At 42.0% G+C, this 21,093-nt stretch overlaps 1 protein-coding gene across 1 annotated transcript in view; it reads right to left on the bottom strand.

Annotated features, from left to right (window-relative positions):
• LOC136864648 (peroxidase) overlaps positions 1 to 21,093 on the bottom strand; it is a 331,409-nt gene that overhangs the window by 175,505 nt on the left and 134,811 nt on the right. The window contains exons 5-6 of the mRNA XM_067141918.2: positions 12,184 to 12,360; positions 292 to 482 (exon numbers count right to left, since the gene is read on the bottom strand). Coding sequence (XP_066998019.2) covers positions 292 to 482; positions 12,184 to 12,360 — 368 coding nt within the window. The remainder of the gene's footprint in view (positions 1 to 291; positions 483 to 12,183; positions 12,361 to 21,093) is intronic.

Genomic DNA, 21,093 nt, shown 5'->3' with positions numbered 1-21,093 from the left:
TTTCATTTCTTAAGACGATCAGTCGTCCATTGTTACCAATGACTCAGCGCTGAGGGGTTTGAATTCTGAATCACCTCGAATCAAGGTGGTGCAGGGTGATTTGCCCCAACTAGTGTAAGTTCCAAGAGATTGCCTCCACTCATTGGCAAACCAAGGTACCAATCAGTTGAGTAAAAGAGCACTTCGCTCTGTGGCTCCCATGTACTTGATCCCTTGAAAAAAATCCATAACACACAAACGTTCCACCTGAGCAACTGATACATAAAAACAATGATATCCAAAGAAACTTACACTTTCGCCATAACTGAATCTGCAATTGAATGCGAACGTGGCGTTGCTCCTCGGTAGATTCAAGCACGACTTGCCCAAGTTACTGTAGAAGTAATCATCAGCAGGCACGTCAAGGGGCAAACAGGAACTGCTCTGCAGAGATGGATCGAGATGGTTTCCTGTGAGAGTGCAACACTCCATCGGAAGTCCGTCTGAAAATACAGCAGTCAAAACCTACAAATCACTTGTTTAATTTTGGAAAGAATATTCACACAACCACGGGAAATCATACCTCTGTTCCTTATATCACAAGAAACATGCTCTAACTGAATAAATTGTTGAGTTGGGCATGTTAAATATAATTAACCTCACTCCGCTGAAAGAACTTCTTCTTCCCGAAAGAATCCATTCAGGTAGCCTTTTTATTCCATCTAGTATTTGGTAAGAAGTATAATAAACACTGCTGAGTATCTGGTTCTTAAATTGAGAACAAAATTTCATTTTAGATTTCAGAGACAGTATTTCTTTCCAGTAATAGATATTCGTTTTCCTCACGAAGACTTTAAAATGTACAACTTAAGATTGTGATCATCTGACTACTTCTGTTAAGGAACAAAAATGTTTATAAGAGTTGAAGGATAATCATTCAAAGTACCATGCGACATGGTAGAAACTATTTATGCCAATATTCAGACTGAATTTTAGAGCGAGTTTCACGATCTACAATGAAGAACTATGTTGACAAAACAGGCACTCCCATGATCCCTAATATAATAAGTAGCAATTAAATGGTAATAACTCGATTACATCTGGCATTCGACAAAAAATTTCAATGCAAGGGACACGTCGAGAACACGTTAATGTAACAAATACGTCATAAAATGTCCGACAATGTTTCACTCTCTAATTGACATATGATTTACTGTATATTACGTTACTGGTATTATTGACTTTCCAATATAGTAGTTCCCCGAATCCAACAGAAAAACTTTCTCTGCATTTTAATCTATAAACTATTTTTAAATGTCTGCCGCACAATCTATGGATTAACACTATAGCTCCCCACCGGATTTGCCCAGGATTGATTGCCAGTTCTTCCACCTGACTTAAGGGACTGAAAATGGTACAGTGAGCTTCAGGTAACACAATTCAGAAGAAACAGAATTGAAATCTGTCTCTCCTTCGGCCATCGAAAAATTCTTCGAGGTTTCTTACTTTCATTCCTGACGAATACCCGGACAGTACCGAACAAACAATCCAGGCAACTTTCCTAGTTCCAATTAGGTACAAATATATACATACCAGTACCGACACCACAGTAACGCAGGTTATAAGGCGGACTTCACATGCACTGAGTACAAGAAGCTGCTAATCAAACTGTCTCAACATCCTGCATGTATCAATAGCTACTAATATTTTAACCCGTTTAATCACTCATTGCCTTTTCGACATGAGGTCGCTAGTAATATTTTTATATCTCCAATTGGATCATACGAGCTAAGGTGTGAATAAGAATTAAGGAGAAAATGCATAAGGTTGTGATGTAAACAAATTAGGATAGTGAGCCCGTAGGAGTGGGGTAAGGAGGGGTACTACGTTGAGAAAGTACTGCATTCGCCTAATGCACCAATAAGAGTTCCCTCACGTGCCTCTAAGTCATCTTTCCCTCAGAACTGGGAATTCAGGAAAGATCGAAGGAAGTTACAGAAAATGAAGGAAGAATTCAAAAAATGGGTCACAATGCAAGGAAATCAATGAAAATGTTTGTAAAGACAGAAAAAACATAATTTCTGTTTGATTTGAGAATATACACATAACATCCATCGATATTTCTCTTCGAGATAATGTGTCCAGTATTCAGTAGACAGCAAATGAGGAGTGTCTGTTCAAGGGATACTAGTTCCACTTCCACTTCGTCCACATGCATTACAGTAGTTAGATACTATCGAATGCTATGAGTTAAATACAGACGAGAAAGATGCAATTCCTTAAAAGTAGTACCAAACCCGTTCATGGGTGCGTTTCTTGTGGCTTTCATTTTACGTTTCTTGCGCTTTTCCCACAAGTTTCTTACAGTGGAAATAGCATATTTTGAACAGAAACTCCTCAAATTACAAATTGGGAAGACTACCCAGTTAGGGATAGCACACTGGATAGTTTCTAGAGGTATCACAGATCCCGCAAGTCATTAATGAGATCGTATATTTCTATATGAAACATATTCATTTTTAAGGGAATCGGAACGGCGTTGAGAAAAGTTCTGTGTCATATAACGCAACCGTCATTAAGTAAGCGCGTTAAATGGAAAAACAATCTGGACTACTGTGGAAGAGTGTAAACACCTGAAGTTGAAAAGGTCGTTGGGTATGGAAGGAAATAGTACGAGCAATAGTGGAGTTATCAAACAAAATGTGAAAATATAAGAACCATAGCAGAGCAATATCCAGAATATCCTGTCAGAATGAAAAGAGCATGTGCTATGTTCGGAATAACAGCAATGTTAGAACTACCTAAATGTGACGACAATACAAGCAGACAGTATCGTATATTATACACCGGGCTCATGAGGTATGTAGCTTGCAAATGAGACGGCACACACAAAACCTCCTTATCTTAGCAGTGCTATCGAGCAGCTTAGGACTTCCTCCCAACAAGAGCACGTAAGTAAATAAGAATTACTTTTCAGGTCACGATCGGCAATGATTTATGAAAAGGGTAATACTTCTGCTACAGAAACAATGCTTATTTTGCGCGCACTGACTGGCCAGCTGTGTGGCAGTTGCTCACAGTCAGCTGGTTGGCTCTTCCGACACTTCTTGGGCTATTTTGCGTGTTTATGATCCTCCACTGGTGGTATTTGCTTAGTCTGGCAACAGAAGTCGTTTATGCTAGTTGTGTTGTGAGTGATATCGTTTGCTTGTACCAATTATAATCAGGAACGCCCACAGTCTTGTGAATTTTGGTAAATTACAATAAATCTTGAGAGATTATTTTGAAACAGCGCGTTTACCTGTATGATGGTTTCCTACAAAAACGTGATAATTGATAGGTGCGAAGAAAATGTGCACGTAAATTCCAAGTATTCGAGTTCCATACAGTTTATAACTTGATAGAGCAAGTAAAGTAAACTAAGGCGTATTTCGACAAGAAACTGGAGGCCTAAATGCCGAATTCTTATGGAGGAGAAGTTAGACGAAAACTGTGAAAATGAATTCAAATCGGATATCTGTCCGGCGTATGTCTCAGCAGAGAGGAGTAAGTCCACTGTATGTTCGAACAGCTATAAAATTGTTAAAGCTGAAACGGGAAGTGTCAGGAATACGTACTAGCCGAGAGACAGCACTTCAGCATCTTCCGTAACAATTAAGTGGATCACACTTAATAATACTATTTATTTATTTATTTATTTATTTATTTATTTATTTATTTATTTATTTATTTATTTATTTATTTATTTATTTATTTATTTATTTATTTATTTATTTATTTATTTATTTATTTATTTATTTTCCGGACCCGCGGTGTAGGGGTAGCGTACCTGCCTCTTACCCGCAGTCCCCGGGTCCGATTCCCGGCCAGGTCAGGGATTTTACCTGCATCTGAAGACTGGTTTCAGGTCCACTCAGCTTACGTGATTACAACTGATGAGATATCTGACGGTAAGGTAGCGGCCCCGGTCTAAAAAGCCAAGAGTAACGGCCGAGAGGATCCGTCGTGGTGACCACACGACACCTCGCAATCTGCAGGCCTTCGGGCTGAGCAATGGTCGCTTCGTAGGCCATGATCCTCCGGGGCTGTTGCGCCATGGGGTTTGTTTGGTTTGGTTTTATTTATTTATTTATTTATTTATTTATTTATTTATTTATCGGTTTATTTATTTATTTATTTATTTATTTATTTATTTATTTATTTATTTATTTATTTATTTATTTATTTATTTATTTATTTATTTATTTCGTGTCGACTCATTCACAGCCTGTAAGACGCGACAACTAACAGGGCTGCAGTGGCTTCGACGACCGGTTGGCGGACGCTGTACAGCTCGCACGTGATGCTCACCTCGCACTACCACGTTATTTCTAGAAGTCGTTATCGTTCTATCGGACAATAAAATATTGTCTTGGGTTCGTTCCTATCACATGGATTAAACTTTTTCTATGTTAAGTTTGACATATTGGAAAATAATGGAAATATTTTGTTCCTTTATCAATACACCATTTATGAAATTCGATGCACATATCTTCATTATGAGGAACCGAGGATATTTGGGCCCTTGTTCAGTGGTGGCGTTCTTGATTGTCTACGCTACCAGAAGCTTGCCATTTATGGCAAGGGAACCACTGACATATTCCATCTCTCCCTCTCGGATATGTTTGTTTCTTTCTATATTGCAGATCTATTAGAAGCATCACACCAATTTAGGGAAGTTCCTGAATTTTATTTTTCCTTTGCGTATCGATAAGTAGGATGGGACACGTCAGTATCTCGTATGTTTTGTATCAAGATTGCTCAAAAACTTGACAAGCTGCAAGAGCACAGGCTCAAATGAGTTCGGTAGAGTAGGAAAGTGCCCCCTTGTGTTACAGGCTGACAAATACTAGCAGTGACGTCTAGCACACGTACATTCCATACCTTTAATTACTGTATTCCTAGTATAACTGCTAAAGATACTTCCTGTGGAAGGAACATCATGACGTCCTCTGTTATAGGTCACTTCAAATTATAATACAATTGAAGATTCATTGAACGTGGTTTGCCATCCCTCTGAACTCATCAATCACAGTCATCAAAAGGCACCCATAAACTTACTAGCCAACATAACCGCCAGATACGTTGTTGGGAAAGGAGCATCCATTTCTGCATCATTACTTGAGGAGCACCCTGTGTCTTCTTCACTTTTCGTATCCACGAGACAAGAGCTTTGAGGCTAAATTGTAATATCTTTGGGAAGGAAAGGAATCCAGATTTATAAGATCCTAGGGGATAATTTCGGACGAATTCGAGTAGACCCGTGGCTTATTTTTAAAATACGATGAGTATCCAGGTGTAAATTAAAACTTGGATTGGTACAGTGGAACGCCTAGTAAACTGGAAGGAATTATCATGTTATCAATTATCTTGTGGCCAAAGATGGAAAGATTGATGTTAGGCCATGGGTAGATTCAGACCGGTCCGAAGACACACTCGTATGTCGTCATAGTGGGAGAAAAATATTTATCCGACCCACGTTTCAGTATTTTTTACCTTTTAGAAGTAAATTAAAATTATTCAATCAGAAAATCCGTAATCCTTGAATTATTTTCATCATTATGGATACTAATAACAGAAACGAGACTCACAGGACGACAAAGTTGGCGGATGTTACGCAATAAATTTCGTCACTCCTCACGCCAAAACTTGAGTGTAAAAAGGGACCTGAGAACAGTAGCCATTCAGAGCTGAGCACTTCTCAGTGCTCGCTTTTTCTTTCTCTTTCAGGATTTATTTTTCAGGAGGACCAGGATGGAAAAGCTAACCATCCCGGGGCGACCGGCGGACTACGACTACAAGGCAGCCACAAAAGAACTTCAAGCTAGGGTGAGCTCGGTGCCCGCCCCCGACGCTAGACTCCCGGCGCTGATGGTGTGCAACCGGTGGGGGAAGCACATCTACCAGGAGACGATTCTTGTAACCGATCTCCTTACAGACATAGCGGAGTTCATCGGAGAGGAGCCGATCATCCAGATCATCGGTGAGGTGACCCCTGGCTGGGCAGTCGTGATCTACATTAAGGACACCAGCCACTTTCGAGTCTACGAGAGACTGGTGTCCCAACACTTCCAGGTCGTCAGGCTACCAGGAGTCAGGGAGCAGCTGGACGCCGCAGGCAGCCAGGAGGCAGCCACCCAGACGGAGCCGAGGACTGAGGACGACGGCGGCGCCTCCAAGCACCGAGACGGCGCAACCCCAGTTGGGCCGCTGTACCTCACGAAGTACACGCAGACCAACAAGGCCGCCAATCAGGAACGTCGACAACCTGCCAGGGCGAGGTGGACGCAGGCCCAGGCCTACCAGGAAAGGCCTATCATCCGGGCGCAATCCAGGAAAGCGCCCGTGACTGCGGACGGCAGCACAGTAGTGGAGGAGGACGCCCCCTGGCGTTCAGAGGCTGCTGTCCAGGCTCAGTCTTCCAGCATGTCTGTCGAGCTGCAGACATCGATGTGCGCCCTACGGGACAGGGAACGCTGTCGAATGTTGGCACCGACCGACGCCACCGTCGCCATCCAGGAGAAGGAAGAAGACGGCGACGCAGCGGAGCCACCCGCTACCCCGGGGCCACCAGGCCGGGAGGAAGGCCACCAGGAAGAGGCCTCTTCCCCTGCCGAGAAGAAATCCATGCGAAGAAGAAGACGCCGCCCCCGGACCACGAGGAAAAAGAAGACGACGGCGCACCAGGAAGGGGCCACCCAGCCGCAACCAAGGACTGCTCCCGGGACAGCAGCCGACCAAGGAGCCAATTAGGAGAGTACCTCAGCGGGTAGCGGCAATCAGGTGAGATAGAAACGTCCCCCTCAACAGCTCTTGCAGTGTTTCCGCTGTTTGAGGTGGGGCCACCAGCAGGAGAACTGTGGGCTCTTTGTGAGGTGCAACCGTTGTGGGGGTGATCACCGCTACACGGCCTGTGCAGCACGTAAAGAGGCGCCGGTGTGCGCCAACTGCGCGGAGGGCCACCCGGCCTCCCATCGCAGTTGCCCTGTTTACCGGGCCATGGCGCGGGCAGAGAGGAAGGAGGCCTAGCATCATGACCCACCCCCTTGCAGGAGGCCCCCGCCCCGGCGGGCTTGGCCTCATTCCCCTGGATCAGAGACTGGGTACGAGGGACCCCAAGGAGGTGGCGCTGTGCGGCAGGCCCTAGTGGTACTAGACGCATGGCTCCGCAACCGGCAAGGCCAGCGCTAGTCACGGCAGTGCTCAGACGGACTGATCCCCTGGCAGATGGAATGACGAGACGATGGATCATGGCTGGTGCATGATACCCCTCCTCAACTAACACAACCACTGGACCTTTCCAGCCCACATCCTTGCATGTGCTATCACAATATGTCAGGTTTTACATGTAGGCTCTTTCTCTTTTCTTCCTATGTGGTTTTCCCCTGAACCTTCAATACCACACCTTAACACCACCTTACCAACACAAACCTTGCTTGGTAACGTAGAAACAGGCGGATACTCCATTTCCCACTCTTCCCTGCTTTCTCTTTCTTCTTAGAAATTAATAGCATGCCGGAGGCCATGTAGATTGAGTCGATGGTCACGCGGGGGAAGTGGGCTTCGAGGGCCCCCCGAAAAAAAAGAGAAGTAGCCATTCAGTTTACTGCCGGCGGGTTAGGAGTTAGGATCTGCGTTCACCTATGATCCGTAATAATTGTACGGAAGTGCAAAAATGCATATCAAGTATTGGTGAAAGTGGTGATACTAATCCTGGGTGCAGGTTTAGCACCCAGCCTGTTTTCAAGTAACAGAGAAGAATATTAAAAGTGCCAATTTATCTGTATGGCTGTTATGATAACTCTAAGACATCCCGTGTCAACCATAAGATATTAATCCTGGAAGCAGGTTAAGAGCCCAGTCTATTTTCAAGTAGCAGAGAAGAATATTAAGAAGTGTAAAATGAAATATATGTTGCGACGCGCCATGTAAAAATAAGAAAAGTGATAGACATATACAAGTGTATCACAAAAGAAAATATTTTGTTTCTATTGTAATAAAAGATATATTAGTAAAGATGTAACATACAAGTATGAATTGTTAGTGTGATATAAACTGAGGGGAAAATTTGTGATATGTTGTCCAAGTGCAAGCGTCTGATGGCGTCCATCATTCAACAAACAAGGTTAGTGACATGATTTGTGTTATTTAATTGTATTCTGCGTCGTTGTTTCATTAAAAATGGTCGAAGTTTCAAGCCGATATCTTTTTGCTTGTTTTTTTGTTTGTTTGCGTTAAAAAATGAGCGCTTTGTGACGCAAGATGGTGTTCGTGGAGTTATTGTCGGAAATGTTGTGTGCGAGGTCCGACGTCCAAATCTCCGATTTTCAGTTAAGGGTTGTAAAATTTATTCGTGAAGGTATCGGGTAAATATTGGCTATACACCGTGGTTTCGTAGTAAAAGAATTTATATGATGGGATGTTGTGGGTAAAATAAATAATATAAGAGTATATCGAGCGTTGGGAAAATTTTTCACTTTATCAATATCAGTTAAACTTTTGATCACGTAAAAATTGTAGTAGGGATTAGCGTCGTGCCGTATTTTCTCTGAGACGGTGAGGGGTTCTAGGAACATGAAATAAGCCATGTGAAGTTAACAAAGGTCTTATGAGGGGTTTCGGTAAACTAGTTGAGATCGATTAGTTATGTTGAATCCTTCCAACTCCCAGACCTTTCCTATCCCATCGTCGCCATAAGACCTATCTGTGTCGGTGTGACGTAAAGCCACTAGCAAAAAAGTAACGTTGAAGCCATTGGAGTCGAATGTGAAGAAAGTCAATCGCTGGAAATATATATTAATTATTCAGGCAGCGTGGATATTAATGCCCCCTGATATGATTTTGAAGTCCGGGAAGTAATGCCGCGTAGAAATATGTAGTGGGATGCGAGAAGCAGTATGTATGATACTTGTGGTTTGGATTCCGAGCAAAAATGTTTTGTGGCTCGAAGGAGTATTGTAACTAACACTAGGTGATCTCAGATATTTAGATGTCGCGACATTTATTGGGAGAATATTTCCACCGTCGGGTGGATGAGAGAAATATGGGCTGTTTCAAGGGGATTCTTATTGTATTAATGTCACCGCAGACAGGCCAGCAAGAACAGGTGTTCAGGGCAGTCGTTCACTTAGCAAGGAAAGTGAGAAGCCAACAGTCTAGGATTTTGAAATAAAATGTTCTTCCGTAAGCTTGATGGGGATGGACATGAAAATTTAATATTACATTTTAGCATTCTGTAAATGTGGCAATCTCCTTTTGGGATTGAAATAAGATTAAAGGATGTTCGAGCTGCGACATTTATTGAGGACAATTGCTTACACTGGAAAGAATAAATATTCTTTTTTTTGTTGATATTGGAATAAATATTTGAATTTCGTTATTTATCGAATCGGTCCGATTCTCATTTGGTTTCGTGGATTCGTTATAATCGTTGTGAGATTTAATTTTGTGATATTTGTTTAGTGTTCGTGTCATTACGTGTGACAGTTAGTGTGGCTTTGACTCACATGTGTTATTGAAGATGGTTAGGTGATAGCCGACCTCACGGGATAATTTGTTGAAAATAATAATCAGAATAATGTAGGGTTAAGAGACATAATGACGCAAGAATGATGTATCATGTCATTATTCCATGTTTTACGAATAGCAATGAATTAACATCCAGGACTGGAGAGGTCACTAGTTTACAAAGTTAGTTCATTTTTTGATGATAGTTGTTACCAATATAAGACGATTAGTTCAGTCTGCAATGATCAGTGTTCCGTTTTTTCAGTGTTAATGATTATCCAAGTCAGATAGTCAGCTCATTCTGCATTGATCAGTGTTCAATTTATTTTCAGTGTTAATCATGATCCAAGTCAAACATCAAGTTCAGTCCGCAATGATCAGTGTTCAGTTTATTATTAGTGTTAATCATTATGTAAGTCAGATATTCAACTCAGTCTGCAATGATCAGTGTTCAGTTTAGTTTCAGTGTTAATCAGTATCCACGTCGGACATCCAATTCAGTCTACAATGATAGTGCGTTAGCTGATTTTCATTAGTGTTGATCACTGAAGTTAAATGCTTAAGATAAAATTTACTTATGTTTATGATAGTACTGATCACAGTGTTTGAGTAGCACATTTCTTCAATGGTCATGATGATAGCTGTGATTACTGAACATCAAATCTTCCTTTCATATGAGTGAGATGATTCACCTTGTTTCCTACCACAGTAGTTGCCATGATTATTGCAATGAACTACTGTATGTTTTCCACATTTTGATGAAGACTATTGTTTTGTTTAATATAAGTTCGCGTTAGTTGCTATTGATAACCTGGTGATGTTCATTATGACACCGTCCATTGTCGGTACTCTTTTCAGTTTTTTGTTGGTACCTTTCATAAACGGTCGGATTAAATTAATGTAATTATTATTCAGCGAAGCGATAAGATGAATTTTCAGACATCCGTGCTTATTGGTTTATTCATTTTAAATTAGTCTATTATAAACTAACATAACCTAAAAGTTATTTATGTATTAACTTAAATGTAAACTCAAGTTATTATTTTATGTTTATAAATATTGCAGTTCAGTGGAACAGTATTCTGTACAATGTAAAATAGTTATTAAAGTAACTTTATTTGTGGGTGCCTGGTTGTGACACAACATGGTGCGACCATGCATTTTTACAGAGAAATCAGGTATTGATAACATTGAATTTTGGAGCACCATGCCTTGCCAAGGAGCAAGTTAACCTGTGAAGTAAATTCCTTTTTTGTATAACTAATCGGTTCAAATATAACCGGAGGTTGTTTCGGTTCGATCAAATGTCCATTCGGTGGCTGATGATATCCTACGTGGTATTGTATAATAGGTTAGTTAAAGAAAAATTCGGAGTCTTCGCGGACCAAGTGAATCAACCAATGGCGTTACTTGGAATCAGAGAGTAATTTTCAGGTTTTCTCTTTTCATTCTTTGTTATTGAATTCTGGTCTGGCAATGGAAATTTATGTTAACTCAATAACAATAAAAGTAATTTTTCTGAGGTCTTCATTTTATCCACATTTAGGTCAAATTCCTGTCAGCTGTTTCGTTACATGTCAAAAAAATTGTTCGATGCTTCAATCCATTATTTTTTAAATAAATCCCTTTAAGCCCACTTTTTAAATTTTATTTCAGGTAATAATTAGATTTCCTTATGCCGCCCGCCGATTCATATCAACAAGTGACTGAAAACCCGCTGAGAACAGAAGAATCAACATTAATAAGAGCTAGAGGCAATCGGTAAGCAAGTTTGCACCTCCAAGGGAATAGAATTCGAATAGTTCATTTGAAACAAAATTTCATTCTTGAAAAAATAATGGAGGCATGCATCGTGCTCCTGGAACTCGTGCCAGCTCGCTTCCGACGAGATGACTCCCATCGGGTGAGCTGGCGGATTGTTAGATCGTGAGTTGATGCAACCCGCCCCGTGGAGCGCATACCGTTTTTTACTTGACGTCGCACCGATGGCGACGATGGGATAGGAAAAGCTTAGGAATGGGAAGGAAGCGGCCGTGGCCTTAATTAAGGTACAGCCCCAGCATTAGCCTGGTGTGAAAATGGGATACCACGGAAAACCATCTTCAGGGTTGCCGACAGTGGGGTTCGAGCCCACTATCTCCCGGATGGAAGCTCACAGCTGCGCGCCCATAACCACACGGCCAACTCACTCGGTGGAGCGCATGTCACTGAGCTGCAAGAGAAAAGTTAGCTAGCGCGTTGGTTTTGACTAATGTCGCAGTCACGCATTTTAAATTTATCACGGGATCACAATTTGGTAACAGCACATGGCAAGGTAATAAACTACTGTCAGAAATTCTGACGAGTTGGCCCTGTGTTTAGGGTCATGGAGCTGTGAGCTTGCATTCTGGGGATGGTGGGTTCGAATCCCACCGTCGGCAGCCCTAAAGATTGTTTTCCGTAGTTTCCCATTTTCACACCCGTCGAATGTTGAGGATGTGCCTTAATAGTGGCCACGGCTGCTACCTTTCCAATCCTAGCCCTTCCCCATCGTTCCATCACCGAAAACCTGTGATGTGTTAGTGCGACGTTAAACCACTAACAAAAAATAAAAGTAAAAAATTAAGGAAATAAGAAGAAAGAAAGAAAGAAACATGTAAGTATGTAAGTTATACCCACCAAATCCAACCTGATTACTTGTCGCGGCGACGTCATGTGCCACAATCTGACCCCACTGCATAACTGCAAGTGTGTTGATGGAATCGTCGTTGTTCTTATCTCGGATGAGCGTCGTCCTTAACAGCCGCCCACTGGGCAGATCCGAAGAGTCAACTGCCTTACGAGGAGTGAATATACCTGCAAACACCAGAAAATTTGAGTAACCATGCAATAGGAGTAAAATGGAATTACGTGGGTACCAGGAATAGAGTGGTGGCCAAGAAGATGGATTATCTGCCTCTTCTCGTACCGGAGAGTAACTTTCATAGGTGAACCCATGTTCACGAAAGAATTGGGAAGCTGTACTGTTCGGAGATCAGATGGTGACAACAGCTATACTGAGCACAGATTTTTCTTTGTATTTCCTGTACCAATTTCCTCTGCCGGGTTCGAAACCATAATCTTCGTTTCCAGAGGCCGAAACTCTATCACCGATCCTCAAAGAAAGCTATATATACTTAAGTCCAACAGATAAGCACAATAAGGTAACTAGAGAAATGAAGCGAGAGAGTCGTGTAATCACCGTAAATATTCATCATCTTACGTGCATTGACTAGAGGACTGCTAGCGTCAAATGTAAATTACCATATTACTTAAATGTATTTTTCTGTTATACCATGACGTTCTCACTTAGGACATCGAACATTCAGATTACTCGCTTTCCGAAATCTAATAACTAGTCCTTATACTGTATCCCTATGAGGAAATGACTCTCCGAGGATTCTACCGGGTGATTCCCTTGCGCCTACTTATGTTGTTTTATGCAACCCAACGAACGTGTTCAAACGTCGTATGGTCGATAGTACTATACTGGCATCCTTTGCTATACTAAGGGAACATTTTATATGCACATGGGGGTTTACTCTTTTTTCTCGATATCTGCCCGTTTCGCCGCTTGTACCACTTTTCAAATATCGTGACAGAGCCGGGAGACGAACCCGGGCCTCTGTGGGTGGCAGCTAATCACACTAATCACTACACCACAGAGGCGGACATCTGTAAAGAAGCAGGGGAAAATGCGTGCCAGGTATTAAGTCTGTACCATAATATGTGTCCAGACAGGCGACATCCGACTGATCCGACTGCAGAGACTTCCAGCAGTGTTCAAAGACGTGTACGGACAACAGGCGTGAATCAAAGGAGTACCACCTGTCCGAAAGAAAACTGTAACATAAATGGTGAGAATGAGGAAACAGTCCTGGACACAGCTCGCAATAATCCACTCACGAGTACACGGGCAATTGCACAACAGTTGAATATCAGCCAGCCATCAGTATGGCGAATACTGCATGCTCATAAATATCACCCCTACCATTTATCACTACACCGCGAGATTTCGAAGCTCGAATGAATTTCTCTCAGTGGCTATTAGAAAATGTGGAAAATGATGCAGCATTCCTAAAAAAATCTTGTTTTGGGACGAATCACGATTCCACGATAATGGAGCCGTCAATTGCCACAGCATGCACTATTGGAGTGCTGACAATCCTCAATGGGTGCGACAGCCAGCCTATCAAGTACAATGGGCAGTGAATGTATGTTGCGGAATCTTGGGTGATCGCCTTACCGGGCTGTATTTCTTAACGGACCCACGCTACCTGCACGTTTTCTGCTACGAACTCCCACTTCTGCTGGTGATTGTTTCACAATGTGTTTTCAACAGGATGGCGTTTGGTTCCCGATACTTTCTGTTCGTATTTATTCGGCCCTGATGTCAAATCGGTCTTTTGTAGGTCCAAATACACCGTCATTCACTAAAAATATACATAACGGAGGATATTTCACGTACATTGAGGTAAAAATTACAAAAAGAGAATTTTAAAAACGTACCCTCGCACCGGGATTCGAACCTTCCAGGCCACACGCAATAGCTGCCAGCTTTCCTCATCCTTAACTACTACACTATATTACACCCAAGCACAACACGCGCAGATTATAGCTCACATCGCATTCCACTGATGTTTCATTTTGATATAATTTAGAGAGCGCACTCGTTATTACCATTGCTTAATAATGATACAGCATAACGTCTTCCTATTATGGTTAGACGGTAAATACAAAGATACCTGATTGCTTTCCTGTGCGTACCAGAAAGGTCGATGTTTTCATGACACATACAAAACCGGCGATTGGTTGGACTGCATAAAACAAAATTAATATGGGCAAGAGTATGTAAGGTCCGCCTCTGTGGTGTAGTGGTTAGTGTGATTAGGTGCCAACCCCGGAGGCCCGGCTTCGATTCCCGGCTCTGCCACCAAACTTGAAAAGTGGTACGGGGGCTGGAACGGGGTCCACTCAGTCTCGGGAGGTCAACTGAGTAGAGGTGGGTTCGATTCCCACCTCAGCCATCCTGGAAGTGGTTTTCCGTGGTTTCCCACTTCTCCTCCAGGCAAATGCCGGGATGGTACCTAACTTAAGGCCACGGCCGCTTCCTTCCCTCTTCCTTGTCTATGCCTTCCAATCTTCCCATCTCCCGCAATGCTCCTGTTCAGCATAGCAGGTGAGGCCACCCGGGCGAGGTACTGGTCATCCTCCCCAGTTGTACCCCCGACCCAGAGTCTCGCGCTCCAGGACACTGCCCCTGAGGCGGTAGAGGTGGGATCCCTCGCTGAGTCCGAGGGGAAAACCGACCCTGGAGGGTAAACAAATAAATAAGAAGAAGAAGATGAAAATTGCCTACACACTTCACTATATGAGCTTGTTTTCGTTTAATTATACTGTAGCCTACATAAAAATCCCTGTTCTGGTCTTAACATTTCAGTACACTACAGACCAATTTACATCACTAACAGATTGTAATTTCTAATACTGGCTCACCAATGGACTAAAATCTCAAAATGCGAGCAATATCACAAAGACATGAGATATGTTAACATCTCAGTAGCAAACCCTCGGACTGATGGGCTCGATCGAAATATATCAGACCAATAATGTCTCACTCTGTATTGTCTTCTCATTTGGATCGAGTGTGAGGGAGGCAATCTATTCATTAAGTGTGTGTTATATAGGAATAACATGGCACAAAGACATCATATGGGTCTGTCTTTGAAGGAAATAATCGTTGGACGCTTGGAAACAGGTTGGACGCACGCCGAAGTCTCAGCAGCACTGAATATGACACACAGTGTCATTTCTAGGCTTTCACGACGGATCCGAGACACAGGAAGAGTTCATCATAGGCCAATACAGGACCGTCCAACAATAGCAGCCACACAACCGACATTAATTACACGAAGAAACCAGAATATGCCTGCAAGAAAAATGTCCTCAGAGCTTGAAGCTGCGACAGGAGTCAGTTTCGCGGCAAACTGTGTAATGGGACACAAAGCAAATAACAGTATTATTAAACTGTGTAATGAAGACTCAGCACGGCCGGTCTCTATGCTAGACGTTCAGCAGTGTGTTTTTCGTGTGATCCCGTGCTCAGAAAGGTCCCTTTACAGTGGAGTAATCACTCTGAAAGCATAGAGGAACGTGGCCTTCCCAGACGATTAAATATTCCGTTTGCAAAATGATTCCCGTTGCATATTCGTCCGGAAAACACCTGGAAGGTATTTAATCCCAGAAACATCGTAAGAAAGAACACTGGCGTCGTAAGACCTCGTGTTCAGTGAACGCAAGCAGGTACACATAATCGTTATAGGTACTTTTCATTCTACATTTTTAAGAATTACTTTTTGAGTGTGTCTGCAATGAGTCCGCCTCTGTGGTGTAGTAGTTAGCGTAATTAGCCGCCACCCTTGGAGGCCCGAGTTCGATTTCCGGCTCTCCCACGAAATTTTGAAAAGTGGTACGAGGGCTGGAACGGGGTCCACTCAGCCTCGGGAGGTCAACTGAGTAGAGGTGGGTTCCATTCCCACCTTAGCCACCCTCGAAGTGGTTTTCCGCGGTTTCCCACTTTTCCTCCAGGAAAATGCCGGGATGTAACTTAAGGCCACGGCCGCTTCCTTCCCCCTCCATTGCCTGTCTCTTCAAATCTCCCTATCCCTCCCCAAGGTCCCTGTTCAGCATAGCAGGTGAGTCCGCCTCGGCGAGGCACTGGTCCTCCTTCCCAGTTTTATCAACCGACCTCATGTCTCCAGGACACTGCCCTTGAGGTGGTAGAGGTTGGATCCCTCGCAGGATAAACGGATTAAATATAAACATAGATAAAGGGCATGCCCGTGGAAAACATGACGAATGACTCAAGTGACTCATTCAAGCCGTATAGCAGTGCAGCGGCGTGGCACACACTAGCCTGGGCCTAAGTATTAAAACATCGTATCTATGTAAAAAGAATTAAACATTTTGGAATCGAAGCATTAATGTTCGTTCAGCAAATGGCTCGTGTATCGTCTAACCCCGTGCACTACGGTACAACGGTGATGTCTGCTTGTATTTAAAATAGTGAGGCGTCTAGTATCAAAACCGGCCAAGTCACAAAATTTACGAAAATGAGTTAAGGTTATAAATTTGAAGTAGAAGTATAGCACTATCAGGTAAAACAAGAATATGTTTTAAAATCGTCCATGTCTTCATGTTATAGAGCACTGAATTCTCGGTCTTGCAACAGAATCGGCCAAGTCATGCAGCCAGTGAATTCAAAACCGGCCAAGTCAAGGAACGAGCAACAATCTTTATGATGCAGCATTATTGTCTGGAATCTTGTGTTGTTACATTAAGCAACAAGGTGATAATATCAGTAGGCAAAATCGTTCCTTGTAATGTATATTCTCTGAAGTCATAATATTTTGTTTTTTGTTCGTTTGCAACACTGATTTACGTATTGGCGGGCTTCTTACCGCCATTGGCGCCAAAGCAATCCTATTTCCGGTGTGCTCGTATTTTGTCATTATTGTGTGCTGTAACGTGGATATTGTTCCGAGTGGTGAACTGAAAGATTTACTTTCATAACTTGTGATATTGTACAAAATTGCAACAAAAACGGCCAAGTCAAAATTTAAATTAACAAAAAGATGGGTTAATTATGAGTTAGATTTCTCAAAACAGCGGAACTTAAATATTAAACCATTAAGGATATAACTGTGAAAAAAAATCTTTTCTGGCCATCATTGCTTTGTCTCTACAGGTTTTTCGTCCATATTGAAAAATATGCCTTGAGTGACTTGGCCGGTTTTGATACTAGACGCCTCATTTGTGTACATTAATCCATCAGTTCACTATTTGCATACGCTCTTCACGTCACTGTAACTTAGTTTAAAGCATTAATTTTGCGCTTTGCTACACCAGTTCACTAGTTACGACATATTAACATAGCAAATGGCAGACTAGCGTAGATAAATGATTTAAATGATGTAATGTTTTTCAAACTGACTGTCGGGTGTGGTCATAATCGCTTGCATGCTGAGCTTAGTATTAGTATTATTTACCATAATTTCTCTACAGAAATATGGAAGACATAGAGAAAAAGAGCGAGCCCAGATGTACATATAAAATGTTCCCCTAGTATCGCAAAGGATGCCAGTATAGAAATATCGACCTTACGATGTTTTCACACGTTCGTTGGGTTGCATAAACAACAGTAGTAGGCGCAAGGGAATCACCCGTTAGAATCCCTAGGGAGTCAGTTCCTCATAGGGATACAGTATAAAGATTAATTCTTACCCTGGAGACTAAACAGATTAAGAAAGTAAGTAAGTCCGCAATGAAAGAAGCCATATATACATTGAATTATGATCATGATTTATATAGTAACTTTCAGCAGTTTTGACAAACATAATATACCAGGTGGCGCCCGAACGCCGTACTTTCTACTTACAAATGTCCCGCAAATGTACCCCTACTACCCTTCCTCACAGCACATGCAAAGTCTCCACTACTTGCCGCAGCGCTATTCAAATCGGTTAGCCGCGACGAACAGCATTTTGTGCGTATTTCTACCAATAATTTTGTTAATAATTGAAAAATAAAGGAAAGAATTAGCAGATAAGACAACAAGGCTTGTACAAATAGCTTTTTTTAAATAATTCCTAGTTCCAGTTGTCTAAAGTGGAAAAAATGTCATGTTTACTCCAAAAAGTTGGGGGAAGGGTGCCACTGCCCCTCCTCGCCCCACCCCCTAAACACCGCTACTGTTTGTAAACACGCCAAAGATGCAGAAAAGTAAATTTAATAACTTATTAATTTACTTATTAATTTATACACGTGTAGACATTCCACTCGATAATAGAGTTGCTTGTATGAAACAAAAACTAATACTGTTCGGTGAAATACGTGTGTAGGGGGGCATTGGCCTACGTCTGTTTGGAGCTTCGGCTGCATTCCGACCAGGTTGCCCAGATTAAAATATTGTTTGTGTATTTGTCTCTGTTGAACACACTATCCATTGCCGATATGCCGACAGCAAATATGGTGCGGCTGTACCATACACCTGCCTAGAAATATGCGGTGGAAAACGATGTTTATGATTGCAAGAGGTGCATTAGACTTGTAACGCTGAGTAACATGCTGCGAGCGACAGGCTGGTTCTTATTTCTTCATATTCTGACGTAACCTACCCGCTGGCAGTAGTGCGCCTGTGCAAATCAGTTGGTAGACATCCCATTCAACATTTGTGAATGCGGGACATTTGTAAGTAGAAAGTACGGCATTCTTGAGCCACCTGGTATATATATTACATGTACCGGGCGGTACACCTCTACGCCGCACGTTTAAATCTTGTGCCAATTAGTACTCCTCTACTGGAGAAACACTGGACTTGGAACTAGACCAACTTAAATTTTTCCTCAGAAGATGTCACTACCGTAAATTTTGTGATTACGAAGTTGTCAGTACTGCGTGGATTTCAACTTGTTTTGTTTTCCATTGATCAAGAAGTGTGGACATTCTCTCATAGATGACTCTACTAACAAACTATGATCATGCACCCTGGTGCGAAGTGAAGGAACTTTATTCGAAGAAATTTTGTATTCATAAGTTTTTCTTTACTAAATTTTGTTCATTCATTTTTGGGTTGGCAATATTTATCTTTCTTTCCGCCAGTTTTGAATTTAGCCAATCCAGAATTCCTGTAATTAATTTCTAACCAATCACTAGCTTCTTCTTCGTTTTGGTGTGTAACTCTAAACTAACCAATGAAAGTGAGAGGGTGTGGCTTTATTATTCATGAAAGGTCTCGAACCTTCCCCGAGGGTTTATAAACTGCGGATTTTCACGTCTCTTGGCCACTCGATCAACATCTAACTAAGTGTGTGGACGTAAAGCAGGAGGCGGGAAGCGCCTCTTTCATCCGGGAGCAGGTCTTCAATAAGGTAATGGTAATTTAACATCTTTATTTCTTGTTAGCTCAGCAGTTTAACCCGCGGGAAAGGTTCGAAACCGTTTAAAATGTAACCTTATTTCCTAATTATGTAATTTTCTGCAGGCGTATGTAAAATCTTACTTAAATCTGTAACTGTAATTCGGGGATAGAGAGTGATTTATCCTCTCGAGCTCTCATTCATTTTGGTTTGAGGTGACTACGTTTTGGTAACTGATTTTCTTCTTTTCCTTAATGTTTTAAATTTCTTCCTTATACGAGTCGCCTCCATAGTTTGGGAATAGCCCCTGTTTCATCGGCCTAGTGCCTATTAGGTTTTAAAATGTGTATTTAGGAGTGCAAGTACACGCCTCCATTCTTTTTGGTATTCCGGGCCATTTACCTAACCTGTTCTTTTCCTGCTAAGGCCCAGTAGATTGGGTACAAGATACCCCCGTGTCATTGTTGTAAGTCGTGCCTTGATGGCAATCAATTGTAAAGTCTGATATTGCCTTGAATAGGCGTGAAAAGCTGAGAGCGTGTTAGCTCTTTTCCAGTGTGTAAAAGTGCCTTTGGGAGGCTGATATTGCAATTTTTGGGAGCAAGTGCTACAGGTATTAGGGGTTTTCTGCCCTTTGGTAAATATGTGTTTGTGAGCTGAGAGCTCAGAAAATGTAAGGGGAGAGCTTGAAGCCCACGTTCTCTCTATACCACCAATCTTCTCTTTCCCAGAGTTAATTTTTGCTACTTGTACCTATTGCATTGTTTCTTGTTGTTTCTAAAAAATAAAGAGAGAAAAATATAACCTTGTTACAGTTTTAAATTAATTTGATTTTGTAGTTACCCCGGCACTTTCTTTCACCTCTGCTGTTCCACAGATACCCCGGAACATTATATATTATATTATAATGATAATATAATTAACCACCTGATAAGCAGATGATGCACTTATATCTGCTATGTTCTGAACTATTTTGCAGATTAAATGAGAATGCACAATAAATGACAAAAATTTGATATGCAAATTAAATAAAACAATATGAATAATGAACAAGTGTACGACTGGGCGAGTTGCCGTGCGTTTAGGGGCGCGCAACTGTAAGCTTGCATCCGGGAGATAGTGGGTTCGAGACTCGACTGTTGGCAGCCCCGAAGATGGTTTTCCGTGGTTTTCTATTTTCACACCAGGCAAATTCTGGGGCTGTACTTTCATTAAGGCTACGGCCGTTTCCTTCCGACTCCTAGGCCTTTCCTATCGCATCGTCGCCATAAAACCTATCTGGGTTGGTGCGACGTAAAACAAACTGTAAAAAAAAAACAAGTGTATGAAACAGTTATCCAAGTCTTTGGAATACACAGATTGGGAATGTGACATCATGAATTTGAAACAGATTTGAATAAACGGTCAGGGTCTCCAGTTCTAAGTCATCCTCATTATTTTGTTCTGGCATATGCTCTTGCGCACAGGTTTTTCCTTGTTGGCCTGTTGGAATTTGATTTTGAAGGGAATTGTAGAAGTCATGGGGCCTTGGTGACACAAATGGTAGAAGATACTGCAGGTTTTTGAACTTCGGGTATTTGATCTTCGTTTTTTCTTCATTGGCCTTCAGCTCAGCAAATCTTAGTACATGTCT

This window comes from Anabrus simplex, chromosome 2 (assembly GCF_040414725.1).
Source record: "Anabrus simplex isolate iqAnaSimp1 chromosome 2, ASM4041472v1, whole genome shotgun sequence".
Taxonomy (NCBI): domain Eukaryota; kingdom Metazoa; phylum Arthropoda; class Insecta; order Orthoptera; family Tettigoniidae; genus Anabrus; species Anabrus simplex.
Note: the sequence above shows the minus strand (reverse complement) of the source record. Positions and strands in the feature narration are given on the sequence as shown.